Below are 26,994 nucleotides of genomic sequence, written 5' to 3'. Positions count from 1 at the left end.
TTCAAACAGGTCTCCAAGGTTCAAAAGGCAGCACAGCAGGCCAGCAGATGAGAATAGCAAAATTCTGATTTATAAACACCACAATGAATAGCATAATACGCCAATCTTACTAACTTAAGGCACAAGTATGATCAGTAGGTATAATTACAAGTTCCAGCAGACCAGATAGATCCGCTTCAATGGCTTCATACTTGAGTTTGCAGGCCATTACTAAGACCATGCCCTGCAAACATGACTGATATCAAAACCAAACATATTTTCAAAAGAGACCTTCGCTGGTTCACTAACCTATAGGCATGCATGCTTCAAATGTTACGCAAATTGAAATTATGCCCAACAAAGATAAGCATAAAATCCTAATATATTTACGGATACCATACAAGCTAGTTATACCTCTAATATAAAGCAGACTACCAGTAAAGCAAAACGTTAGAGTCAACTACAAACAGTGCACAGATCTTCCATACGTATATCGCCTCCTCCCCATCCTGTCCGAACTTGCACCAGGCTTGTGGCATGTGTTTGCAGAACTCAACACTCTCCAGCCTGCCAAAAAAGCATCACATGTAAAAGTGATTGAAAATAACAAGAGATTCATGAAAACAAAAGAATGAACACCTCATGAAAACAATTCCAGCACCTCTTGTGGCCCCATAAATGAATTACTGGGACACTTGGATTCAGGCACCAGTGCTTGGGTGTGCAGTGCATAATACAAGCTCATACAATGTCTCATATGCCAATACGCTAGTAAAGAAAAGCAGCTCACAATCTTGTATGTAAGCAAAAACTATTATAGGCATAAAGCCTTTTCCATGACTCAGTGGGGTCTCTAGTGAAGATACTAAGACAAATAGCACTAAATTTTCAGGGCACAGCATTGGCAGCAAAACCATCACTACAAATGATGCCACCTATATGATGGAGATGATTGTATAAGAAAGTCCATTGCCAATTAGGAAATTGACATCGTCATGAGTGAAGGGGCCAACACTACCACCCTACCACCACCACTGGATCCATAATTTCCACTACACTGATTAAACAAGTATAGATGCATATTAACTGAAACTTTCTTTTCTTTTGACTGTCAACACCTGCCAAACCAGTAGGAGAAATATATAAGACCAGGACACATTCTTCAATGAATCTTCTCCTCTCTCTCTCTCTCTCTCTCTCTCAAACTTTCCATGACAAGAATCTCAAAGGAAGACCCCTTTGTTCTCTTCAGGATCACCCAAGAACTCCAAGCAAAGCAAAAGCCACAACCATCCCCATGCCAGCGGACCATGCACCAAAAGATGATCCACCAAGGGGTTAATGTCCAGATAAAAAGGGGGTTAACCTAAGAGGGGCTTTGGAACATGCATCTTTCTCTATGGGAAGAAACTCTCCTCTCCACAACATCGTGTGCCACCCCCATACCTGGACCTAATCTCAAAACAATTTCCCTATCCAATATAAGTAGTTAGACAAGGCAACTGGGATTGTAGTGGTGTAGAAGAACTCTAAAAGATTAAGTAGATTTGCGCCGTGGTCCAATCTATTCTTTTCATTTCAAAGATAGACTATAGAGTCAAACTGCAGTAAGATCATATCATCACACAGTGATATATAGATGCAAGAAAAGTTTGAAAAATGTTATCATTTATATGAAAATTCCCAAAATCCAGACACCACGAGAATCAAGTAGAATGATCTCAGATTTACTTTTAGATATTAACGCTTTTGTCTGATTATAAGGTAGGGGGATACTGCATCACAACATGAGGACAAAGTCACATCAAATAACTAACTAAAGCTACATATGTTTTACACATTGATAACACAAATTGTGACTTACCATGCATCATTCTGTATCATTTGGGGCAGATTCTGTTACTTTTGCAGTCCTCTGTTTTGCAAGCCGTTCTTGAAGAAGTTTCACTTCATTCTCTACATCCGGCAACCTGTTACTCAATAATTCAACATTTTTGTGGTGTGCTTCAAAGTTGCTAATCCACCCAGCTTCAAAGTCTCTAATATTTTTTTCAATCAACTGACGGTTCATCCTCTCTTCTTCTTCTTTCTTCAGGCGTTGCTTTTCCAATTCCATAGTGCTCAAAACAAGGCCCCCAGACCCAGGAACATCCCTGTAGAGTGGCTCATCTGCCTGTGGACAACGTGCTCTATATTCAGCAAATGCCTTTTGTGTTTCCTTTAAAGCCTTCCTATAGCCATCCAAGAGACTTCCCATTACATAGAGCTCACGCTCAAGACGATACACCTCGACTTCTCTCTTATGCTGCTCTTCAGCCTTGACCTTATGCAAGTGATCAATCATCTCATCCCTTTGCTGCAATCCATCCATTAACATCTGCCGGTGAACAGTAGATTCCTCGCAAGCTTGCTCTTTCTCCACATACACCATTCTAGCTTTTTCCATCCAGTGCTGCATTTGCTCCATACAAGTCTCAAATTCACCAGAAAGCTTACCATCCCAGGGGCCATCAATCCTCAACCGCTTATTACCATTGAGAGGGTGATGAGAGTTGGCATTCTCGTGCATAAGCTCTCTCTTGAGACCACTTCCAAAGAGTGAGGAACTACCAGGAAGCATTCGGCTATCATCCCTTGAAGAAACAAACTCCCCAGAGAAATGATCTCGCATTGGCATACCAGAACTAAGAGGAATTTGTGCAGCTTCCATTGCCTGAATAAGACTACCTGAAGGCAACCCCTCTAATGGCATACCCTTGAGTGAAAGGTGAAAACCTCCCTCTTCCTCCTCCTCTTCACCTTCTTCCTCCTCTTCATTTCCTTCTTCCTCTACTCCTCCAACCTCCATACCTTTTTGTCCCTCTTCCCCAAAACCCAAACTCTTAACTTCACCAAGATTATTACACCGCTGCAAACAAGGTTCGCTTACATTACTCTTCCCATCTAAAAGCCATTGTCCATGCTCTTCCACCTTACATTCTTCAAAATTCATTGCATCCTCAACCCCTACATGCACCTTCTCAACACTAAACTCGAGATTTTCTTGCCCAACATCATCTCTCTCCACATTATCTGGCCCAACATCAGCTCTCTCCAAATTGTCTTGCCCAACATCAGCTCTCTCCACATTGTCTTGCCCAACATCAGCTCTATCCACATTCTCTTGCCCAAGACACAATTCAATGTTTTTCTCTTCCAATCCAAATCCCTTAACATCATTCTCCCCACCCATTTTCACATCCCCATTACCATCCTCTTCATCTTCCTCCTCTTCCTCCTTCGCATCCGCATCCGCATCCACATCCACATCCAGATCAACATGAACCGTAGGCTCTTGTGCTTTCACCATTAACAACTCCTCACGTTGCGATTTTATCAAACACTGCAAATGCGATGCATAGTAACAATCCCCCAATTTGGGCGCCTGAGCTAACTCCTTCTCCACCATAAACCAAATCAAACCAGCCCAATCCACCTTCCCAAAGTGCCCTTCTTTGATTGCTTTAGTCCAATTCAAAACCTCGCTCGGCATCATCCACGTATCCTCGTGCAAAAGCACCCAATTCGATACAAACTCTTCAATGAAAGCTATCGATTCCTCGGAAGCAGCGGGAGGCTCCTCAGCGCCATCCGCCACTGCACTCTTCTTCACCGGCAGCTTCAAGGCCCTTGCCAAGTCGGCCCGGTTGACCATAATCCTGACCCCATTGACATAGCTACCCCGCATGTTAGGGTTGAAGTGAGAGATCAATTCGGCAAGAAGGTCAACTCGAATAGTCCGATCGAAGTCGATATGAACGAAATCCCACAAGTTCAGCCATTTGAGGAGCTTCTCGTGTTTCTCAAAGTCGAGACTTTTGACGGGTACGAACGGAATGGGGTTTAGGGATTCTTTCTGAATCTGAAGCTTCTGCTCAGACTTCTTTCCTGCAACAGCAGCTCTTCGCTTCTGGCCCAACTTCTTTCGCTTCGTTCCTGTTCGGCGATAGAAGGTTATGGTAGTACTACGAGGAGATCGGACGGGAAATTCCTCTAGTTTGGGTTTGTTTGCATCCAATTGAAGAGGGTTTTGTTGGATTTCTGGGTCCTGAGTGGGTTCTAGGGTTAGGGTTTTAGATTGGGAATGAGATTCAGAATCAAGGTTTTGGTTTTGTTGAGGAACTTCTTCTTCAACTGGGGTCATGGTCACGTCAGGATTTTCAGGGGGACTGGTCATGGTGATATATGGTGGTCTTAAAATTTTTTTTTTTTTTTTGTTTTTTGGAAGCTCACATAGACACAGAGAAGATGCAGATAAAGAACAAGACTGAGAAAAATCCGTATATGGTGGTCTTCTGCGTTAGAGGAGACTCCTCTGTTTTTCTTTTTCTTTTTTAATCAAAAGGAAGGTAAATAATTTATATATATAACAAAAGGTAAAAAATGACGAAATATTCAAAATACTAGAAACTGTCTTTAATTAATGCAAAGAATTGAAATTATTAATTAAATAAGAATAATATGATAAATTCATACTTTTTATATAAAAAAAATTTAAAATAAAAACAAAATCAGATAATGAATCTTATTTTTATAAAACACAACTACTCATTATCTTTTTTAATATTAAAAGAAAAAAAATAAAGAAAAAACAATTGACACATGCTCACAATAAATAATAAATGAAAAAACAACATTTTAAAATACAATAAGTTAGGCTTTTTAGTTGCCATAGTCCCTCAACTTAGACTTAATTTGTATTTTTGTTCTTGAAGTAAAAAAAAGGTGATATTGTCCATAATGGCGAAGCCATGATTATATGTGTGAGGGGCCAAACCGTAATACAAGTATAGGAAAAAAAATTCAATCTTACATCAATAATATATATATATAAGAAAAAATGGACATTTTTTAGGACTTTGTACTCAATTTCATGTATCAAAACAGAAAACTCTACTGATAAAATCTCATTTCCCTTTAAATTATTTATTTTCTATTCCTTTTTCCTTTTTGTCAAACTATTTTCTATTCCCTCGGCTCATCGCTTTGATTATTAGACCACCTCCACCGCAACTCATTGTGTCAGGGCAAGAGGCCCCCCAAGTAAGGTTTGGACCTTCAGCGCAGGAGAAGCAGCCGGGCAAGCCCAAGGGCAGATTTTGCATGGGCTTCACCAAAAGGCACTTACGTCAGTGACGTCAGTGAGCCAAAAAATTGAAAAAAATTCAATTTTTTTATAATAAAAATACCAAAAAATTATGGATGTTTTCCCTATAAATACATAACAATTTTATTCACTTTCCATACCAAATCCTCATACAAACTCTTCTCCTTCCAATATTTGTAAATTGTAATAATTTTTTTCTTGCATTTGTAAATTGTTTATATTTTTGTTTGCCCGTTTGGCGTTCACTCCTGTGATGGAAGGGCAAAGTTCCTCACTGCCTTGAGAACCATAAACTGGTCGACAAGTCAGCTTTCTTTGGTGTGCGAGCGTGCCACTGCTAGCAATAAAAATTCTAGCAGACTTAGTTTGGAGTAGATAACTTGCGCCCCAAGTTACTGATTTCTGCAAACAAACGATTGTGAATTTGGGTGAGGAATATCTCCCAAGTAAGTTCTTTTCTTGCCTCAGACGGGTGAGGACTTTAACAATTTATCTCAGTATAAACAGGCTGTTCTGGCCAAAATGGTTGATGGAATTTAAACTGCTTTGCAGAATCGATGGAATTTAAACTGTTTTTAGGCAAAACGATGGAATTTAAAATGTTTTTAGGCAGAACTCGCCTTTTACAAAACTATAACAATAAATACTCATGCTAGAGATGAAAATACAATTGGAACTCCATTTACCTGGATGGGAGGCTCTGAAATGTCCGGATGAAATGTCCGGCCGGATGGAATGTTGACAACTCGATTGCTAAGTTTCAACTTTAAATCGATACCAAAGGTTGATTCTGGCAGAGCTTCAATGTACTTTAAGCTTTTGTGAAGCTTCGAGTGGGCGAACTACGGCTTTTTGGGCGTATGGTCGTTTCGAGGACTTCAGTGGGCTAGAAACTGCACTGTGAAATTTGAATGACTTATTTTCTAAGTCCTGAACCTTGGGAATTCTAATCTAAAGCTGGTTTTCACTTGGAATTCAAGTGAGCTTCTGGTTGAGTTGTTTGTTTGTGTCTTGGCTCAATGAGCTTTGGTTGCTTCAGTGTTTTGAAGTCATTTTGAGTTTTTGTTTTTGATTGATTTTTTGGTTTTTTGAGTGTCCTCTACCCTGTTCACTCCTTCTTGTATTTATAGAAAAACTGTTTCTTCTCTGGAGTAGGGTGATTGTGTTTTTATTGGGCGGCAAAGATATTTTCCCCTTTTCCTCATCTTCTTCAATTCGCAGATAGGCTCTCGATAGGTGATCACTTCCTTTTCACCGCCCTTCTGACTCCCGCTTTCGCTTATCCTCTCTCGAGATTGTAACCTGCTTATCTATCTTGGGAGATTTACCTTCTCTGTAAAGACAGAAAAAATCTCTGTATATACATATATAAGGGGACTTAATCTTCAGTTCTTCTTGATATCACGAACCCTTCATCACTTCTTCTATGGCGCTTGTTATTGCGACTTTTTCATTTCGAGGTCGCCTTTGCGACTTTTCATCCTCGACTTCCGCCATTCTTGACTTTTATCCCAGAGGCTGCCATGTGGGATTGTTCCCTCTTCTGGTTTGGACTCCTCTTCCTATTTATGTTGGGCCTGTGAGGCCCAACTCACTTTGTTTGTTCGATGGGCCTTTGGATGTGTCAATTTTTGGCCCAAACAATTTTCTTCCATATTTATTTGTTTTCTTGCATAATCATTTTATTTCTTGCATTTCTAAATTGTTTATATTTTGTTGCATATTCTTTTTTTTTTTCTTGCCCTTGCCCTATCCTTTTGGGGTTGAATAAAAAAAGGCAAAGCTGCTACTATTCATGTGAATAGTAGCTGCCCTTGCCTTGCCTTTGCCTTAGCCTTAACTTTATAGGGTGGACATGCTCTTAGAGGATTAATACTTCCTTTTTTATGTCAGTTGTGTAATGAACCCACAAACATTTTACATATAATTATATGGTTTGCATTGTTAAATATATGAACTAAAACCCAAGCTTTACTGTGTTAAGAACAAATTGTCGAGGGGCCAGGGCCATCTCAGGCCCTAAAGTACCTCCGCCCCTGATTGTCCATGAATTCTACTTTCGTTATCAGTGTTGATTCTGTATGTAAATTTAGGGGTCAAATAGTACTTTTATGTTCTCTTTAATGGGCATAGTCGTATTTTTATGTTTATTCTCTTGCTTCTTGGTTTTTTTTTTCAATTGATATGTGTTGTCGTCGGATCAGCTGCATCCTCAACTTGTGATACTCACAAGTGCACGAGCCATTCGGTAATATAGTATATGTAAGTGCGAGGTCGATCCCACGAGGATTAATGATAGATTGATTCAATTCGATTCCCTGTATGCACAAAAGTAAAAATAAGGTTTAAGATGATTGTGAAAAGTACAAGGATTGAAAACAAGAAAGAAAGAAAATAACTAACTCAAGCAAATAAGTTCCCAAGTTCAATTTAGATAAATGGATTGATTCTAGCTAAAGTATGATTAAGCCATAGTGTATGGCCCTAACCTTGTATTCTTAATTCCCAAATTTGATCATTTGTTGTCTAACCTAAAATTAAGCATTAGGAATCCATTAAGCATAGAAGAACATTTTAAACAACCAAGTATGTATCTAATCTCGATTGTCGAATTCTATACACACTCTTCCTATTCATAGTTCAATTCGAATTAAAGCATGTGTCTACTTTTAATTCAAACCAAGATAGCTAACATGCAAGCCTTAATGGTGATCAATCCTTCAAACTAGCATATTAACTTATAAGCATAATGAATAAGAACAAGCCTCTCTCTATTTTCAAGTCAAGTATGTCTAATTTGTGTAATATTTCACACAATATATATTATTTGGAGTTTTTATGAAGTATGTATTATTCATGAAACATGATAACTTTAGTGACACGGTATCCGAAGGATAAATGTAACTGATGGGGACATAGGGCAATGAGGCCGATAAGGGTCACGTACTGGGTACAATTTGTGAAGGATAACCAAGATATGAAGTAATAATGTGATATGATTTGGATTATGTATCTTTTTATTATATTTTTCTAGAGTATGTAAAATGACATTGCTTGATTGACATATTACATAATCTATTCACTGAGCGGTGGTTTGCTCATCCCTCACATATTTTGTTTCTTAGATCAATTAGTAGGCAAGACAAAGCCGAAACCAGAGAAGTTGGATTAATTTAGAGTGATAAACTTTTATTTATATCTTGTACATTTGTAAGATTATTATAATTTATATGTATATATATATAATGGTAATGTATTTTAACCAATTTTTTAGTCTTTTTATTTATTTATTTCAATTCAAGCACCCTGATTCTGGAGTATTCATTATTTCCGGATCAGGGCGTGACAACGGTAGTCCACACAAAGACGCCAAAACCCATCCTTTTTCTTAACAAGGAGAACAGGGGATGAATAGGCGCTGCAACTGGGCTGGACAAGACCAACAGCAAGTATTTCACGGACAATAGTTTCAATCTCAGATTTCTGAAAATGTGGGTACTTATATGGCCTGACATTCACTGGTGGGGTGCCTGGATTAAGTTGAATCCAATGGTCAGTAGGTCTGAAAGGTGGAAGACCAGTGGGCGCAGAGAAGAGCTCGGTGAACTTGGCTAAAAGAGGGCCAAGATCAGAAGAGGATGTTGTTGGAGGAATAGGGTTGTCAAGTGCCACAAGCTGAGCGATAAAACCTTGTTTCTCTTGGGCCAATGTCTTGGTCATAGGCTCGGAGTCCCCCAAGAAAGTGGCAATAGAGGTTTGGCCCACTAAGCAACGCACTCTGCCAGCAGCCCTGAATATCATGATTTTATTTTTGAAATTCCAACCAATGAAGCCACATGCCCCACAATGTGCATAGTACGGGAGCAGGCAGAGCCGGTGAGTGCCTGAATGGAAATAGAGGGCTCTAAGTCAGAGGTGGTGACTGACGGCAGAGATTCACTTGCACAAATTTCATGGGCAATGATGTCCTCAAATGAGGTGGCTGGAGGTTCCCAATCAGCCTCAATCATCAAAAGTTGAGGCTTTTTACAGCGGTGTCCAGCACGAAACGGTTCATCACAATTGAAACATAATTTTTTTTCCCGACGTTCCTGCACTTCAGCAGCCGAGAGACGACGAACAGTGGGGGTGCTAGAAGACCCCAAGGGATTGGCAGGAGCAAACGAACGGGAAGGAGTGCTCGAAGCCGCTCTAGAATTTTGGTTGCGGTGGGTGGAGCGATTAGTGGCACGCCGATTATAGAGAGCGCGGGTGAGGCGTTTGGCCTCCGTCAAAGTGGTTGGTCGCTGGAGGAGTACGTCGTCGCGAAGGTCAGGCTCTAGATCGCCAACATAAACACCCATGAGTTGGTCATCGGTCCAATCAAGAGCTCGACAGGAAAGCTTGACAAATTCCGCATTATACTCGTCCACGAAACCATGTCGTTCAATTTTTGGGGTTCTCAATGTGGTGTTCGGGGGTGGGGAAGGAGGTGGGGCGGTGTGCAGGAAGGGGTGAGTTGGGGAGTATGTGGGAAAGTGAGTTGGGGCTCGAAGGGTGGAGAAAAAACTAGGTGGAGGAAAACAATGTGTGACGAGCATGTGAGAATGGGGGGAATGGCCATTGGCCAGTGTGGAGAGGGCGGGTAGTGGCTAGGGGTGGGGTAGTGTAGTCGTCAAGATGTTTTGTTGGGTGTAGATAAAAAAAGTCAAAAGAAGGTAACTGAGTTTTGTTCTTTGTTCTTGTGCTAGTGGAAATTGTGGATAGTACGAAGTGGTGGCTGGTGTGGGTGGGATTGGATTTGAAGTGATAATTTTACTCCCTAAATTTAACATAAAATTTAACAAATTGGACTGAAGGACTAACATTGCAAACAAAAGCGGAGTATAGCAACCATTTTGCAAATTTGAGGATGAAAATGCAAATTGAATCTAAGTTCAGGGACTATGACAACTAAAAAACCAAATAAGAAAAAGCTTTGAAATCAAATCCAATGCTTTTGCCACCTAATGAGGAGAAGCATTGGATGAATAGTCACGTATAAGATATGAGAAAGAAATGCAACCGAATTCCGTCACCAACCTCATGATGAAAAAAAAGCATTAAAATTTACAGTCATGTATAAAATATGAGCAGAAAGAATTGCTGATGACTCTGCGGTAAATGCATAACTGATTGATGAAATGAAATTATATATATATCGATCTGAGGTGTACAAAGTATTGAAAGTAAACCCTAATTGCAATTCTGCTTTTTTTTTTACATAATCCTAATTAAGAAAAGATATGGAGTTGGAGGAAGAAGTACTAGAGCCAGTGAGCCCTACTGGTCACTACTTCACCAGCTCTGTGTTGTCAGTGTCGAATCTTGCTGTTTTGGAAACTGAGATTCCGTTCGATGAGTCTCAAACCATGTCTTTGGTTCAGAATGTCTTCCTCCCAATCAGCCCACGCTTCTCCTCTATCATGGTATTTAGCTCTCTCTCTCTCTCTCTCTCTCTCTCTCTGAACCTGAAATCAATATATTAAACAATCCTTGCTTAATTATTTTACATGTTCTTATATAGAAGAAAACGAAAGTAAAGTTTCTTGCCAACTAATGTACCCAGAATATACAAAAATTTCTTGAAGAATAGGAATTATTTATGCTTTTTCAATTTTATTTTTAACATATATAATATATGAATTTGTTGGAAAGATCGCCTGAATTTCATGCTCAGAGAACGTTTCCCAATCACCTGTGAATTTTTTTTTCCAAGTTTTCACATGAAGTATCATAAAGAAAAGGAAAACTTTGAAAACTTGAACAAAAATTAATTATTTGAGTGTTTCACTAAGCTAATAATATGGTTGCCTTAGCTAACTTGGGACATCATCACCATATTTATGTATTTGGTTTAATAATTTTCCAAATCCTGTGGCTATGAATAATGAAACTCTTGTTTGATAATTCCTCATATAATCCACCCTGTAATTTTCTTTTGTACTTCAAAACATAAAATTTATTAATTTGGAAAATATAGGTTGAAAATAATGGGAAGAAACGGTGGAAAAGGGTTGAGGTGAAGCTTGAAGACCATGTAACCATCCCTATTTTCCCACCCAACCTATCTCCAGAATCATATGACAAGTATCTTGACGACTACATATCAAAGCTAGCAGTAGAAAGATTGTCACCAGAAAAACCACTTTGGGAATTTCATATCATCAAATACCCAACTAGCAATGCAGCTGGTAATGTAATCATCAAGCTCCACCATGCCCTAGGGGATGGCTTCTCTCTCATGAGTGCTCTTCTTTCTTGCCTACAACGGGCTGACGATCCTCGTCTTCCCCTAACTTTTCCTTCAAGGCAAAGGTCACAGCCAAAGAGTGAAAGTTTGGTGACAAAAGTTTGCTCATCAGTCTTTAACACCCTGTCAGATTTTTGGTGGGGGATTTCAAACAGCACCATGGATGAAGATGATCTCACACCAATCAGGTCTGGGAAGGGAATTGAGTTTCAGCCCATTGCAGTGTCAACTATGACGTTCTCTCTTGATCAAATCAAATTAATTAAGAGTAAGCTTGGAGTGGTAAGCTCAATAAATCAACAAGCTACTATATATATGTGTGCATATTTCATTCCAAATTTACATATATGTATCTCTCCCTATCATATTTCGTTTCTTTCAATTATATACCAACTATTGTGAGACTTGTGCCCTTAATTTGTTTTACATTGCAAGTTCAAAAAAATGACATTTTGAATTGGATTGTTCTGTAAATCAACACGTGAAGAGGAATAATTGCCCCAAGTTTTTCTATGTGAATTGGATTTTGAATTAGTAATAACTTACTAATATTCATTATATAATGTAATTTGCGTATTTAATTGCTTACTAACAATGTAATTAACAGACGATAAACGACGTTCTTACGGGGATGATCTTCCTTGGCACTCGACTATACATGCAAGAGATTGACAAAAGTTCAAGAAAATCACGAGGCACAGCAGTGGTGTTGCTCAACACAAGGATGATGGGGGATTATACTTCAATCCAGGAGATGATCAAACCCAACAGCAAGATGCCATGGGGCAATCATTTTACATTCTTGCATGTACCAATACCCAACTTATTCTTACCTGAAGATGATCATCCTCTTGAGTATTCAAATATTGCCCTTGAATTTGTCTCCAAGGCACAGAAAATAATCAGCACGAAAAGAAACTCTTTAGCTATTTATCTCACCAGCAGGTTCTTGGAGATTCTCAACAGATTTGGAGGCCATGAGGTATGTAAAAAGAGTTCGAGTCCATCTCTTTAATTTTGTCCTAACTTCTAGAAATTTGGTCTTAAACAACACTGCTTAGGCATTAGGCATCACCTTATAATTACATCGATCGGTATTAAAGAATAAAACACAACGAATAAAAACCGATGCCTATGACGAAATTTCTGGTAGTGCCATCCTTTTGTATATACTGAAAATAAAGGGTACTGCTTATTTTAGGAATTCTAAATGAATTTGTAATGTTCACCAAACAAAGGATGTTGCTTGTCATGTGGTGCAGGCAGCAGCCAAATACATTCGTAGCACATTGAAGAACTCCAGCATGGTAATCTCGAATATGATTGGGCCTGTGGAACAAATGGCTTTGGGTAATCATCGAATTAAAGGCTTATACTTTTTGGTGTTAGGTTCACCTGAGGTAAGTCTTTTTTTGTATTCCTTCAAAAAAAAAAAAATTTCATTTATGGCATTTACCCCATAGTCAACATAATCTCAATGGACTTGCATGCAGGGCCTTGACGTGACAATAGTAAGTTATATGGGGAAGGTGAGGGTTGCCTTCAAAATGGAAAAGGGGCTTATCGATCCACAAAAGTTCAAGTCATGCATGGAAAATGCATTTGAGATGATACTCAAAGCATCGGACGCGAAGAACAACTAAGGAGGCATAGGTTGAAATGCCAAGACGCCGCCATCACTAGTTTATAAAACTTTAAAGCTTTTATTATTATTATTAATATAATAGAAGTGTGATTTATGATGCTGGATTTTGCTATTAACAAGCAGAATTTGTTAATATTGGGGGCCAAGAGGGTCTCTAAATCTGGTAGCTATAATTTCAATGAAATATGAATACAATTAATCAGAGATTCTCTTGGTACATTTGAATAAATTCCTCACGAAAGATCGATTCATTCTGCATATCACACAAGAAATGAGAATTGTAATTCCAGCCTCCTGCTCTTCATAATGTAAAGAATAGTGCTGAGAATAGGAAAGCTTGTGGGGCTTGGAGTTGCTCAGCTTGTAATTGACTTGTTATTGAGTTTCTGCTGTGTTTCTTGTGCATGAAAACCTGCTATGTTTTTGTGCAGTTTCATGCAGTTCGGTCTGCTTATTCTGCAATCCGTTTGAAAAAGTATTTCTCACTCATCTAAAAAGAAGAAAATCTATCAGTTGTCGATTGATATGAGGCAGAAAGGAAGAAAGGAGCTAAATAAGATGCTGAAGGAAAATGTAACCGGAAGTTTACAATGTGTGTTATATTGCACTTATGAATATGCTTGTTTGCACACATGTGTTTGTGCTTATGCACTCGCATCGCATTTACGATCAGGCAAATTGGAATACAAGTTAACAAGTTAGCCAGTGCCATTCTCTGTAATGTGTCCTGATTTGCTGAAACTAAATGAGGAATCCAACCACCCTGCATTCTTTGCTCGTTCCATGTAATGGGTAAACTGTTTCTGGACATCAGGGACATCCAAAGCCAAGTCTTCTAGAGACTCTGCTACTCTCCCAAACCCCTTTGTCATTTGGTTCATTGTTATGAGTCCAGAGCCGAAACATTCCTCAAGCAAAATCCAAAGTCTTTCATTCTTCTTTTCCATAATTGCCACCAAAGCTTTTTTGACAACCTCATGATTGAAAAATGGCATGCCTAATTCCTTCATGCACCGGCAAGCCTCTCTGACACCCCCTCCAGACTCAAACTCTTCTAGCAACTTTCCAATCTTGTCCTTAACGTCCTCAACTGCCCATCCAGGTCTGCTGCTTCCTCCACCACCCCAACACCTTAGTATCCGCTCCCCAGAAAGTCGAGCCTTTAGCAATGACTTTGCCATTTTAAGAACCTTGCTCCCAATGGACTCTGGTGCAGCGCACTGACTTCCAATCTCTTCCAAGTGTTGTGGGGCTAGGACTTCATCCACCACAGATCTAGCAAGAAACATTGCAAGATCCTCAACCACAACTGGATTATCCAGAGCTGTGTCATCTGCTGATTCTATCAGCATTACAAACCCGTTCACAACATCATCAGCTGGAAAACACAGGGATGACAGTAAGACTGATGCCATTTCCTTCTCCCTATTCTTCCGATCCATTGCTAGAGTTATCAATCTTTTAACAAAGATAGCATTCAGCTCAGACGAATAAGTACTGTTCTCTGACTCTAGACAACTGTTTACCTCTAAGATATCCCCAGACAAGAAGTACTCTTGAATAATAGATTGAGCCTTTGTCTTGAAAATTCTGGCAACACTATCTTCTAATGATCGCTTTTCTGGCTCCAAAGAGAGTGACTTCAAAGATGAAGCACACAACCAGCCTTCTGATGCTGCCTTAGAGATCAATGACTGCAAAATTCCCCGCGCATTTGGTATGTCCAGTGATAAGTCATCAACATAGTCAATCATCCTACCAAAGCCTTTTGATACTTGGCTTGAGTTAATTAAACCCTCTTCAGCAGCTTCTTTCAGCAGATCTAGTAGCCGGCCTTCAGCTTGCCGCCTCTCCATTGCCATTACAAGAGCTCGTTTAACTATTTCATGATGGAAAAAAGGAACTTTCAAATCCTTGATGCATCTGCATGCCTCTTTCTTATCACCACTCACTACGTACTCTATCAACAAATTGTTTATCTTAGCCTTAACATCCTCAACAGTCCTTTTTTTGCTACCTCCCCATCGCCGCTCAATGATTTCTGCATGAAGTGGTGCTGCTAAGTAGCCCTTCTCAGCTCTTTTCAAGACTTCAACACCCTTTGAATCTTTAGGTAAGTAATTCATTTCTTTTTTTAGGAATGCAGGAGGAAGTATGTCATCAACCACAGCCCGGGCAATGAACAGTGCAAGAACATCAACAGTATCTGGGATATCCACAATCAAGTCATCTGCGCATTCTACCAGTTTACAGAAACCTTTGTAAACTTGTGGGGGATCAATGAATTCAGCATATAGTGCAGATAAAAGAACAGCAGCCATTTCTTTCTCTTTGTCATGCCTATCCATAGCCTTAGAGACAAGCTTCTTTACAAAATAATAGCTGTAGTTAGGTCTATCAAGTTCTCTAAATTCATTTGCAGTTGAGGTAATGTCATCAGTAGTAAAGTATTCCTCCACTATTATTGTAGCTTTCTTTTTGTACTCCTCAAAGTCGACCCTCTCTTTTTTCGCAATTGGATTTTCACATTCCTGCAACCAACACAAATAATTGGTAAACACAACGAAAGAAACTACAATGGAATATAGCAATTAAAATGAGCATTGCATCTGTTGGTTTCTTATCAAGATCCAGGCAGAGTTAAATATGAAGGTGAATTGTTCAATTACTTACCTCACTGCTATTGAAGTTTGGGTCATTTGGATCAAGAACGTCATTTTCATCTGTATCAAGTAACCCTCCCCAGGTGCCTTTACCCCCAGAACCACCTGCATAATGATTGTCTTCATAAAATTAAGAGTGGAAAACCACCACTGGAGTAAAAAAAATCAGAGTACCTTCAAGTTATTGATTATACCATTAGAAGCATTTTGTTATCAACCAACAAATAACCGTAGATGCCTCAAGTTTTCTCCATCTAAATTTAATCTACTAACACCATTTCAACTATACATGTAGATATTTTTCTTTTCTTGGCATCTGTTAGTTTGGCACAAATCTTTTTGGTTCTTGAGAAGAAACAGTTTGAGAAGGTTCAATTCTCTGGAATGAAGTTCTAGATCTGCGGATTTATCAAATCAAGCTCTAAAAATGAACAAATTTTCATTGGAAAATACGTTATGTAGTTATGTAATTATATTCATTTTCTGCTGGATTTTGGGAATTACTGTACCACATGTCTGGTCATAGTATATATGAATTGTGAAGAAGCCTTTGAGTCCAAAGACAGACCTTTCTTGTGGTAAGCTTTACAGTACAAGATGGTGCCTAAAATCGAAGTTCTTTATTGCCGTTTCCTAGCCATTATATTATTCCAAAAAATATCTTCAAGCAGAATCCTTAAGAAGATGTCATAAGTGTAGCTTACCCTTTTTAGGACGCCCATCTACTGAAGAATGTGAATGCCTATCTTGCTTGAGTGGGCTTCCTTTTCCATGTTTGCCCTGCATCTTTGGAGAACTTGGAGACTTGGGGGACTTGGGAGTTTTGGGGGACTTTGGAGACCTTGGAGACCTCGGAGAAATGTGCAGTGGAGACACAGATAATGGATCTGCACTTTCTGAAGCAGATCGGTGAAGCTCCCGATGCTCTTTTGATACAAATCCATCACTGAAGTCCATTCTGCTTATGTTTTGTCCTCTACACTCGAGTCACAAGCACCAATTCTCCAATCTAGTTATGGTGATGTCAATATATCTTTTTCTATGGAGTACACTTACATCAAGATCCAATTAGCGCCTGTTTTACAAGAAAAATAAAACAATTCAATGGTCTTTAATAATAAGACACTACAGTCCTTAGCAATCACTCTATATCTACCCACAAACACATATGCAGCACAAAATCAGGTGATAAAAGCAGTAAATAACTTCCATTATACCACACATTTCAAAACTTAGTGGACCAATTGAAACTTACAACAATATAAGTGAAGAAGGCCATAAAATGAAGATAACAAAGGATTCTGTATGTAGCATGATTTCCTGGTATGAACAACAGAACAAGAGAACCACACACACTTACCCTTCAAAATTTTTAATTTCGCTACATACGAAAAGAAAACCAATGTAATTGAAAACCATATAAAACTGTTTTCATTTTCTTGTTGATCTTGAAAACCATCATAAAGTTGTGTGTTCTTCCTCCTTTCTCCTTCACATCAATTATCACTCTCTTCTCCTTCTCATCTCCATCTTACCATATTTACTTAATTAAAGAAAAAAAATACAAAAACAATACCCAAGATGCCCTACGTTTTCTACACAATTAACATTTGGTTTTTAAATCCAAACAAGGTCACAAACAAGATCAAAACACATGGTTCATGCAACATATCCAATCAAATTTAACATCACCTCACTTTCTTCCTGCCATGTTGGGAAAGAAGAAAATGCAACAAGTCTGCAACAAATTCAGAAACACAGAGTTATAAAACTATTGGGTTTTCGTAAACACAAAAATATAAATCGAAAAAAAAAGTGAAAAAATGAAAAATTTAATGAATAACCGTATAAGAAATCGAAACCAGGGCGCTTGCTTCCTTGAACTCGGCTTTGAGGCTCTGTTTCTGGGTAGGACTTGTCCCTTTGAGAAGAGCAGACAATGTCAAGAGGCAGTTGCAAAATTGAAGGGCGTTAAAAGTCGTTGGAATTCAACGCGCATCTTGAGGAAACGTCTCATCCAACGGCTGAGAGCACCTTACATTCTGCCTTTTGAAACGGGAAATAAAGAAAAACCCGGGAGAGTCTTGGGTCCGAAATTCCACACACTGACTGACTGCACAATGCCGCAAGAACGGGGGTTTTCTACATTCACCCAAAACTTTCTTCCGGGCACCCTCTCAAGCTTAAGAAAAAGCGAAATTACGTTCTGGTGTATGTAGTTTGGAACAAATTTCACTGCGTTGTAATTTTTAAACGGTGCAATTTTGAGGCCGTAATTGGGTGAACAAAGAAGATATTTTTCATTTTGGAAAAAAAGAAAAAGAAGAAGAAGAAGTTATTTTTTCATTGTAATTTATTTTCCAAAAATTTTAACCTAAAAATTATTATTTTAAAATATTAAATTTATTGCATAAAAACGGGTCAAGTCATAAAACGAGTATAACAACAAAATATGAAGTCGAAAGAAGTGAATGAAAAGTAACTTGTGGCTCAAGTGGTTCAGATGAGTTATCCATGCATGTTCAAAATCTTTCCTTTTCAATATCAATAAGGATGGTAATGTGGTGAATCGGGGTTGGGTTTGCCTTTCCCTCATCCCCGTCTCTATCCCCGCACGCAAAATTCAAATTGCGGATTCCCAATTCTCTCATTCTTTGGGAATTGGTTTCCCTACCCACCCTATTACAAAAGTATCATTAAAAAAAACTTTGTTAAACAAGAAAGAAGTGTTATGAATCTAGTGTAAATCAATTCTGTTTTCATTAATATCAAATAAGAATTACTTAGCCAAATTAATACCTACAAAAAAAACTATAACATTAATAGTACAACATACACGCATATATACTCTAAACAGAGAAGATACGGGTACATTATTAAAATAGCATCATCGCCTCTCCTCGAACACCATATCTAAAAAATTTCGCAAATTTGTACTCGTGCTGAATTTTTATCCCTCATACTCTACCAATTCGCAAGCCCCACGAAAACCTAACCCATGGGAAATATTGACATCCCCTTAATATTGCTTGTGTAAAAAAAAAAAAGAAGATAGAAATGGATTTTTGGTTGATTATTTTATTATTTTGATCATTGGATTTAAATTTGAGCCATTAATTTATTCTTTTTTAATCAAAGAACAACTTCATTAGACATCCAAAGCACCAAACTTAAGAGGGTAACAAAAGTAACACTAAATCTAGCATCTATAATGAGAGACTATATTGAGGGGTTACAAAAATGAGGGGGTTTAGTCTAATAAATCGGACAGCTATTAAGGAATCCATCAATATAATCCCTCACTTTTACCCTTCATTATAGCCTCCATGCTAAATCTATTTGGAGTTAAGACCTTGGGTTGGAGAGAGTTGGTCTAATAGCACTACCACTGGTGGGTTTTGCCATGGCAAAAGGCCCTCTGGGTTGGTAAAACCCATCCCACCAAGCATTTCCAGCCTGGGCAGATGGTGGAGTCCACCAAGACTGGGCATGCCCAAGGCAAGATCAGCTGAGCTGCTGCTGAAGGTGTTGGCACCGATCTTGGACGTCATCTTGGCGTTAGCGAACAAATTTATTTTTAACACGCCTGAGCCACACAATAGGCGCGTCACGCCTATGAAAACAAGACAAAAGTCATGTATGCCACTGGCGGCTCTTGGGGTCCGATGCAATTTTTTTTCTTCATCCAACGGCTACATTTGTGTAATAAAAATTGAACCCCAAAAAAAAAAAAACAGTAAAAAACCAAAAAATTTAAATTTTTTTTTTTATAAATACCTAGCAATATTCTTTACTTTCCAAACCAAAACTTCACACAAATTCTTCTTCTCATATCATAAGTATAAATAAAATTAATCTCATAAGTATAAATAAAATTATTCTCATAAGTATAAATAAAATTATTCTCATATGAAGAGTGATCGCCCTTGAGTTGCCATGGCAATGGGTGGGAAAGCAAAAAACAATTGCTAGGGCAGGCATTGTTAACGTGAATAGTAACGATCATTGTTTGCTCTTATCTTTTACCATGACAAATGGGTAGAAATGCTTTAAGGTAGGTGATAGGGATCGACACATTTGATTTTGGGCGGGCCTTGGTTGTCGCCCTCTTTGTGGGCAAGTGGGCTGGGCCATTCGAGTCCACCAATTTTCCTGTCCAACTTGAACATGATATGCTATGAATTAAAGTACGCAGAACAAGATTTGAAGTAATATTTTGCAATAAAGGTTATATAAAGATTGTCGATCATACAATTAAGGAACTACGGATAAAAATTTAAAATAAAATAGTGAATGTCAACAATCCCTATCTCAGTGGTACATAAGAGCATTTGCCTAAAAATGTAAGAAAGATCACACAATTATGGTAAATTAGTTAGAGTAGTGCAACATATTAAGTGAGTATATAGATGGTACTAGAATACAAACACGTGATATAAGTTGTCTAAGTATTATAATACAAGTAGATATTTATTTATACTAAAAAAGGAAATATGAATTATGTCATTTACCCATATTATAATAATTTTTCTGTGACACGGAACAACCAAACAAGATTTAAAGTAAAAAAGTGAGAAAGATCACACAATACTCTAATTTTTTGTTTTTGTAGCGGTCCAAAAAACTTATTTTCCACTCCTCACTTCTAACAATTTTTTTCTTTTTTAATAGAGCAGAGAGAAAAAAAGAAATTACAGGAAAATAGCATCAGCCATACCAACCCCAACAAAATCTAGTTTAATTATTAGTACTTGTAAATGCCAGGTACGTGGGAATAGCAGAAATGCAGAAGCCATTGAAGTTGGTTCCAGCAGAAGTTGTGTAGGCGCCCATGTTGTGGAACACAAGATAATCATTCAGCTTTAATTCAGGCAGTTTGCAGTCAGCAACAACTGTGTCCAATGAATCACAAGTCGGCCCAAAAACTGTTGATGAATATGTCACTTGATTTTGGTGAGGACTTAGAATTTGGAGCGGAGAGATTTGCATCGAGGATTTGTCATATGCTGGAAGATTAAATGACCCATAAATTCCATCACTAATCCAATACTCTCTTTTCTCTCCTCTCACTCTCTTCCCCATCACATTTGCAGCCATTGTGAACGCAGTTTCAGCAAAGAACCTTCCTGGCTCAGCCATCACCGTCAGATCAGAATCTGACTGATGATCAGAAAAGTAGTCTTTGATGGCAACATTTATGGTCTCGGCTATTTCATCAAACAGTTGATTTGCTTTGAACCCACCACCAATATCAAGCACATGCATTTTGGGCATTTTGAGCTCATCAGCCACATCAAATGCAGCTCTAGCTGCAGCTATTGCTCTGCGGTACACTTGAGATTCAGACGCTTTCGATCCCACATGGAACGAAATTCCCACCACTCTTAACCCTAGTTTGTGTGCGTGTTTGAGGAGCGGTGCAACCTCCTCACGCAACGCACCAAATTTGGTCCCGAATGAACGCCACGAGCTCTTGTCATTCGGTACAGCAATCCGAAGCAACAAGGAACATTTGGGGTGGCACCTTTTGATCTTGTCAACTTCGTCCATGGAGTCGAAGGTGGCAAGATCAACCCCGACTCCAGCTGCATACCTTAAATGGTACTCACCCTTGCATGGATTGGCATAAACAATTCTCATGGGGCTTACGCCATGAGCAAAGACGGCCTCAATCTCGGCCTTGCTGGCGCAATCAAAGCTTGCACCAAGTGTTGCCAATGCAGCAATGAATGCAGGCTCATGGTTACACTTGACAGCAAAGAAGGGCTGTACATTGGGAAGGCAATGGTTCCATTTTTCCATGAGGCTGACAAGAACCCCCAAATCTACAATGTAAAATGGTCCGTGTTCGTCTTGTTTGTTGATGATGGATCTGATGAGGGTGGTAAGTTGGTGCCTAGGTATGTCAGCTGGAACATGCTGATCACCTTTCACTTGGCTTGCAGCCAACTTGACTTGTAGGCTGCTAAAGGTGGAAAGGCTGGGAATGCTTGGCAGGATCAATGCCATGGAATAATGTTTCTAATCTGTGATTGTGGAAGCTAGATATTGATGTCTAAACTTAATATTTGTTAAGTTTGAGAGAGCTTTGCAATATGGGTAATCTTTTTATATAGATAATTTCATCAGAATGGGCATGACCAACCATTGTCTTATCTTTCGCAGTAAAATAAAAACCAAATCCAATGCCAACGGGGTTTAGCTCAGTGAAAAAGGCCCTTAATTTATATATCAATGGTCTCATGTTCGAACCCTCATGACACTTTAATGTTGATGGTGTGTGAAACTCCCTCTCCCTTGTAGTTTAAATTATCGCTTGAATTAAATTTAAAAGAAAAAAACCTATCCAATAATTGAAGCATCTCTCTAATGCCATGAAAAGCATGTGGTGCGCTGGAATATTTGACAATACAGCGAATGATCTTATTATTATCTTTTAAGCTTTTGGGGTTGTTGGCTATTATTATGGTGGTTTAGGATTTGCTCCCAACTCTTCCATCTCTGTGCTGTCTGTGTAGCTGTACTCACTCAAAAAGGGAAATTTCTCTTTTGTAAGATTATATTACTAGATTAAGAGTTATTTCATCAAAAAATTTGATTTAATATATCTTTAATCTTTGCATATTATAATTGAAAGATTTATATCACTAAAGTAAGAGTTAATTCATCAATAAATTTGATTTAATATATCTTTGCCTATTATATTTGAAAGATTCCTTGCAATTTGTCTGGGAAAGGATATTGATTGCATTTTTCTTTATGAAGGGTTGCATTGCATTTGAGAAAACTTATATTATCAGATATGAAGTTTTTTCATTGTAGATTTATTGGATATATGGTTGGTTAGGCCCTATTATGATGGCCCCTCAAATCTCTTAATTTAGAGATAAATTACTCCCAATATGATAGAGTTTTCAAATTCGATCCTCCATTTCTTAAAGGAGATTAATCTAACTTTACTTGCTGAATTAGTTTTCTTATCAAATGTCAGTGTCGACAGTGACTAGACCGGATTGTTCAATTTTGGAGGAGCTCGACTATTTTAACATTTTGCCTTCCTATTTGTCATTTTTTTTTGGTAAAACTCCTTTTCTTATTTGTTATAAAGAATAACAAAAAAAATATTTCTAATTGGAAAAAGGAATTGAACAAGAAAAGAAATGAGAAAGATTTATAACAACTATTTGACAATGTTGTTTGTAAAAAAAAATTAAAACAAAACCAATTTGCCATGGAAACTAATTAATTTAAGCAAACTTCATGTTTCCTTTTGCACAATTTCATAGAGCTAGCATTGATGAAATTATTAAAAATCTATTTGCGTTAGGTTAGCTTTGTAGTTACTATTGCTTTTGGTTTCTTTTTAATGTAGGTTGGTAAAAAGATACCAGATAGTTGAAAATGGCAAATTGGTCATGCAAGATGAATGGTGGAGGAGGGACGTTCTTGCTTTCCCAATACATCGGCACTTACCATTCTGCGCACCAAAAGAACTGTGTTCTTTCTTCCCACGGGAAATTGGTTTGCTTGCCCATCTTTTCAACAAAATTCAAAATAGATAATGTTTTGGGTCGGAAGACATTAGTTGTTTGAAATACCCTCAAATTGACTTTAAAACACTCTCAAAATAGTGGGTCTTGTAGTTATCACGTAGGCAACCAATGGGAATTTAGGCGGATTCCCTAATCGCAACTACATTTAAAAAATATTGACAAAATCGAACTAAATTATACCACACTAACTTTGAGCTACTTAATTTTTTTTTAAGTACTTAATTGTTAAAATTGAGATCTTCATCCAATCACCACTAAAGAAAACAGTAGCCTTGGGCACGGTTCGTGTCGGATCAAATTTTGGCTGACTCATGAGCTAAATTGATGAAGGCTACAGTTCTTGGGTAAGATCTAGTCAAAGTTGAAATCCTAAATTGGGCTGAACTGCAATTGGGCCACGGTTCTCGAGTCGGTTCTGCAGTTTGATCGGTTTGGACTTGAGCCCAATGCTACCATTTTTCAAAAGCCCAAATCATATTTATTTTTTGCCAAAACCTTCTTGCTTTATTTATTTATTTATTTTAATATTTATCAGATTGCCAAAACAAAACCTAATGGGTCGTTTGGTATGGCGGACTATCATGGACTGGACTAAATTTTGGGACTATCTCGGAAGAGCTCGGATTGGCCTAAGCTAGAATAAGTACTGACCTACATTTGGTGCTGCGTCGGACTATGAAGCTGGATTATGAAAATAGTGAAGACCTATGTTTGGTGCTATGCCGGACTAAAAAATAATAATTTTAATAATTTTTAAATAATTAAATGTAAGTTTTTTTTGTTATTATAATTACCAAATTGACATGTACATTTCTTTTCCTCCACAACAAATTGACATGTACATTTCATAAATTCTTCATATATGCTAAAGTCATCTACATGACTCAGAAATTAGAGGTTCAGTTCACTACACACAATTCTACCATTAATACATACAAATAAACATCCGCAATTTCAAAATGAAACTAATAAGCCCCACAACCATGAACCATATGACTTTAATGCTAGCAATATGTTATACCATTTGTGGTGTTTCCAAAATTAAGCCAATCTTATCAACGCATCATTTGTGGTGTTTCCAAAAAGATAGATACATCAAATTTAGCTAGGCCATGTCCTCAAGCATGGTCACTAAGCAATTGCTTAACAAACACTTTCTTGATATCATCTTCCAAAGACATGAACATAGATATATGATGTGGCTTCTCCAAAATGAGTTTTAGTGCTACAATTTGATCTAAGGGAGAAAATCCCATTTTCTTGAGTTCTTTGGCAATATCAAATTGATCTTCATTACTTTTATTATAACATCAGTCACGATTTGCATCTTTTTTCCAAGATGCTTCAAACAATTTCTCCAATACAATCACAATCTTCTCTTCATCACTTGAGCTTGCAGCTCTTTTCCTCTTATTTTGACCTTTCATGGATTGGCTTCCTTCTTTATTTAATGACATAGGAGATGCATCTTCTTGGACACAATTACCACTAGCATTAACTTCATTATTACTTTCTCTTCCATCATGTCAGCGGGGACTTCAGCTCCTTGTCCGTTAGCATGATCATTTCCAAAGATGTTAGAAAATCTATCCAACAAAGAAAATGGTTTGCTCCTCCATTCAGCTGCTTCCTTGTGGTGCTATGATAAAACAAGACACACTTATCTTATTTTCAATATGTAAAAAAAGTAACAAAAGCAAGTTTAAAATCTACACTCATCAAACCCACTTGACATCTTTATGCAAGAAAAATAGCAAAAATAAGTAATCATATACCTGCACATAAGTCTCCCATGCATCATTACTGTCAACCTCAACACACTTTTTTATATCATTCCAAGCAAATCCACTTGTTTTTATCATGTCATAGACTATACTATATTGCTTTTTCCACTTCTTCAATTTTGATTCAATATGAGGACATGCCTTTAGCCCCTAATCAAGACATTTAATATTCAAAGCCTTCTCCATTTGGACCATAGTACCATATTTGAAACTACTAGTCTCACAACGTTGGCCTGCAGCCACAAACTCATCTACCATGGTAAAAAAATGCATCTTCCTCAAACTTGGACCATGATCGCTTAGTTCCTTTATTTCCTTGTTCAAAATTTTGACTGTTACCTTCACTTTCCATCCCCAAGAATAATATTCACAAACAAAATAATACCACAATCAATAATTGGAATTGCGAAGAAAGCATAACTTTGTTTCAAAGTATGCATGACTCGTCTCTAGTACATCACATAACCTTATGCAAACAAATTGATAAATGGACTACAATACCACAAGAAATACATTGTTAAGGCTGAATTATCAGGCCTCAAATACAAATTACAATCACATAAAAAAATTAAACACCCTTAGAACTCAAACATAAATGACAAGAGTTGGCTAGTTATTTGCATTTCCTTGCCACTCATTATACAATTGCAAGGCCAAGTCATTCCTCCAAGTAGTCCATTCATCTGATGCTCCAACGATGCCAACCATATCACCTTCTATCACATTTTCCGTCTCTTCAATTTCATTTATTTCATGCTCTAGTGGATCTCTGTACATCTCCCTCCTAATGAGATTATGTAAAAGACAACAAGCCGTAATTATTCAACATTGTGTCTTTATTGGATAAAAAGATGGACTCCTTAGTATGCCCCACCTACTTTTAGCAACCCAAAACAACGTTCTATTACGTTTCTTGCTTTAGCATGCTTCATATTAAAATATTCTTGATGATTTACAAGTGTATTTCCTTCTTTCCATTATGATAGATGATACCTTGTTCCTCTATATGGTGCAAGAAATCCCTCACCATTTGTGTACCCACCATCTACAAGGTAATAATAACCTAATAACCAAAAATAAAAATAAAAATAAAAGTCAATTCTTATTATTATGTGGTTATTATATACACTTACAATTATTTATAAAGTGGACACCAGCTAATGGCCTTACCGGTAGGAACTCTTAATCCATTAGGCCTAGTTATGGCATATAGAAGGATTCTAGAGTCAGATGCAGATCCCTCCCAACTCGACAACACAACTATAAATTGCATGTCACGTGAGCAAACAACCAACACATTGTTGCAATTTCTCCCCTTCTAGTTCAATATCTCGGTTTTTTGGTTTCAGCTACTCGCACTTTAATGTATGTTCCATCTAGTGCTCCCATGTAATTCTATAAAAAATAAAAATAAACAAAAAAAGTGTAAACTTTCATTAAGTTTATATGCTGCACAGATCATAGAAAATAAATTCAAAGCATAATAAACATACCTTAAACTATTTCCATCTATGATCTGTGTAGTTATCACCTACAGATTCTTGTACTCTCAATAGGCTACCTTGTAATCTTAAAATACCTTGCAACACGGAATTGAAGTACCTACTAATCTCTCTCCTAATCAAACAAATTTATTTCTAATAGTACGATTCTTAACATGATGAGCAAGCACATGCAAGAACCTAAATACTTGCTCCTCCACAGTCACCAAACCATCATTCTTTAACCTTCCATATGTGCGAACCAAACTTCTTTAAATCCGTTCTTAGTTCACTCACACATTCTCTGTCATTGCCTAACAAACGAACGATTATTGAGGGAACATCTTTTTAAAAGTCTTCGATTTCTTCTCATATTTTTTAGCATCATAAGCACAAGAATCGTGCAAGCACACATGGTCTCGAAATGCCACATCTCCAACAATAATATCAACAACATTCGTCTTTGATCCAT

At 37.8% G+C, this 26,994-nt stretch overlaps 4 protein-coding genes and 1 pseudogene across 6 annotated transcripts; 1 reads left to right on the top strand and 4 right to left on the bottom strand.

The window, feature by feature from the left end:
* Positions 1 to 48: 48 nt before the first annotated feature.
* On the bottom strand, positions 49 to 4,348 carry LOC103336171 (uncharacterized). 2 transcript variants are annotated; one of them, XR_514389.3, is made up of 3 exons: positions 1,844 to 4,348; positions 394 to 546; positions 49 to 223 (listed from the first exon to the last, which is right to left on the bottom strand). XR_514389.3 is itself a non-coding variant. In XM_008239201.2 (2 exons), the coding sequence occupies exon 1, from the start codon at positions 4,193 to 4,195 to the stop codon at positions 1,850 to 1,852; it is 2,346 nt and encodes a 781-aa protein (XP_008237423.2). In that variant the 5' UTR covers positions 4,196 to 4,348; the 3' UTR covers positions 49 to 546; positions 1,844 to 1,849. The 2 variants fall into 2 exon arrangements, 1 of the variants encoding a protein (XP_008237423.2); XM_008239201.2 differs by having other exon boundaries at positions 49 to 546.
* A 5,970-nt stretch (positions 4,349 to 10,318) lies between these two features.
* LOC103336174 (wax ester synthase/diacylglycerol acyltransferase 11-like) lies at positions 10,319 to 13,245 on the top strand. Its single transcript, XM_008239203.2, has 5 exons — positions 10,319 to 10,572; positions 11,127 to 11,678; positions 12,004 to 12,378; positions 12,659 to 12,796; positions 12,890 to 13,245. Exons 1-5 carry the CDS (start codon positions 10,390 to 10,392, stop codon positions 13,037 to 13,039), a joined length of 1,398 nt encoding a protein of 465 aa, XP_008237425.2. The 5' UTR covers positions 10,319 to 10,389; the 3' UTR covers positions 13,040 to 13,245.
* A 379-nt stretch (positions 13,246 to 13,624) lies between these two features.
* LOC103336173 (MA3 domain-containing protein) lies at positions 13,625 to 17,891 on the bottom strand. Of its 2 annotated transcripts, none has more exons than XM_008239202.3 (5): positions 17,549 to 17,891; positions 17,397 to 17,442; positions 16,409 to 16,779; positions 15,715 to 15,809; positions 13,625 to 15,572 (listed from the first exon to the last, which is right to left on the bottom strand). In XM_008239202.3, the coding sequence occupies exons 3-5, from the start codon at positions 16,659 to 16,661 to the stop codon at positions 13,740 to 13,742; spliced, it is 2,181 nt and encodes a 726-aa protein (XP_008237424.2). In that variant the 5' UTR covers positions 16,662 to 16,779; positions 17,397 to 17,442; positions 17,549 to 17,891; the 3' UTR covers positions 13,625 to 13,739. The 2 variants fall into 2 exon arrangements, with proteins under 2 accessions (XP_008237424.2, XP_088910989.1); XM_089054863.1 differs by having other exon boundaries at positions 17,402 to 17,442.
* Positions 17,892 to 20,135: 2,244 nt separating this feature from the next.
* LOC103336175 (ornithine decarboxylase-like) lies at positions 20,136 to 21,950 on the bottom strand. Its single transcript, XM_008239205.2, has one exon. The coding sequence runs from the start codon at positions 21,711 to 21,713 to the stop codon at positions 20,442 to 20,444; it is 1,272 nt and encodes a 423-aa protein (XP_008237427.2). The 5' UTR covers positions 21,714 to 21,950; the 3' UTR covers positions 20,136 to 20,441.
* Positions 21,951 to 24,375: 2,425 nt separating this feature from the next.
* Positions 24,376 to 26,994, bottom strand: LOC148915808 (uncharacterized; annotated as a pseudogene).

The sequence above is a fragment of the Prunus mume genome, linkage group LG6, assembly GCF_029339155.1.
Source record: "Prunus mume cultivar Tortuosa linkage group LG6, ASM2933915v1, whole genome shotgun sequence".
Taxonomy (NCBI): Eukaryota; Viridiplantae; Streptophyta; class Magnoliopsida; order Rosales; family Rosaceae; genus Prunus; species Prunus mume.
The sequence above is the reverse complement of the archived record's forward strand: the minus strand, read 5'-3'. Positions and strand labels throughout refer to the sequence as shown.

What these genes read in the sequence shown, in the direction of transcription:
- LOC103336174 (XM_008239203.2), top strand. Translation starts at nt 10,390, where the DNA reads ATGGAGTTGGAGGAAGAAGTACTAGAGCCAGTGAGCCCTACTGGTCAC. An exon ending in CACGCTTCTCCTCTATCATG is followed by an intron (nt 10,573 to 11,126) that starts GTATTTAGCTCT and finishes TGGAAAATATAG; the next exon opens with GTTGAAAATAATGGGAAGAA. An exon ending in TTAAGAGTAAGCTTGGAGTG is followed by an intron (nt 11,679 to 12,003) that starts GTAAGCTCAATA and finishes TGTAATTAACAG; the next exon opens with ACGATAAACGACGTTCTTAC.
- LOC103336175 (XM_008239205.2), bottom strand. Translation starts at nt 21,713, where the DNA reads ATGGCATTGATCCTGCCAAGCATTCCCAGCCTTTCCACCTTTAGCAGC.
- LOC103336171 (XM_008239201.2), bottom strand. Translation starts at nt 4,195, where the DNA reads ATGACCAGTCCCCCTGAAAATCCTGACGTGACCATGACCCCAGTTGAA.
- LOC103336173 (XM_008239202.3), bottom strand. Translation starts at nt 16,661, where the DNA reads ATGGACTTCAGTGATGGATTTGTATCAAAAGAGCATCGGGAGCTTCAC. An exon ending in AGATGGGCGTCCTAAAAAGG is followed by an intron (nt 15,810 to 16,408) that starts GTAAGCTACACT and finishes ATCATTATGCAG; the next exon opens with GTGGTTCTGGGGGTAAAGGC. An exon ending in CAAACTTCAATAGCAGTGAG is followed by an intron (nt 15,573 to 15,714) that starts GTAAGTAATTGA and finishes TGTTGGTTGCAG; the next exon opens with GAATGTGAAAATCCAATTGC.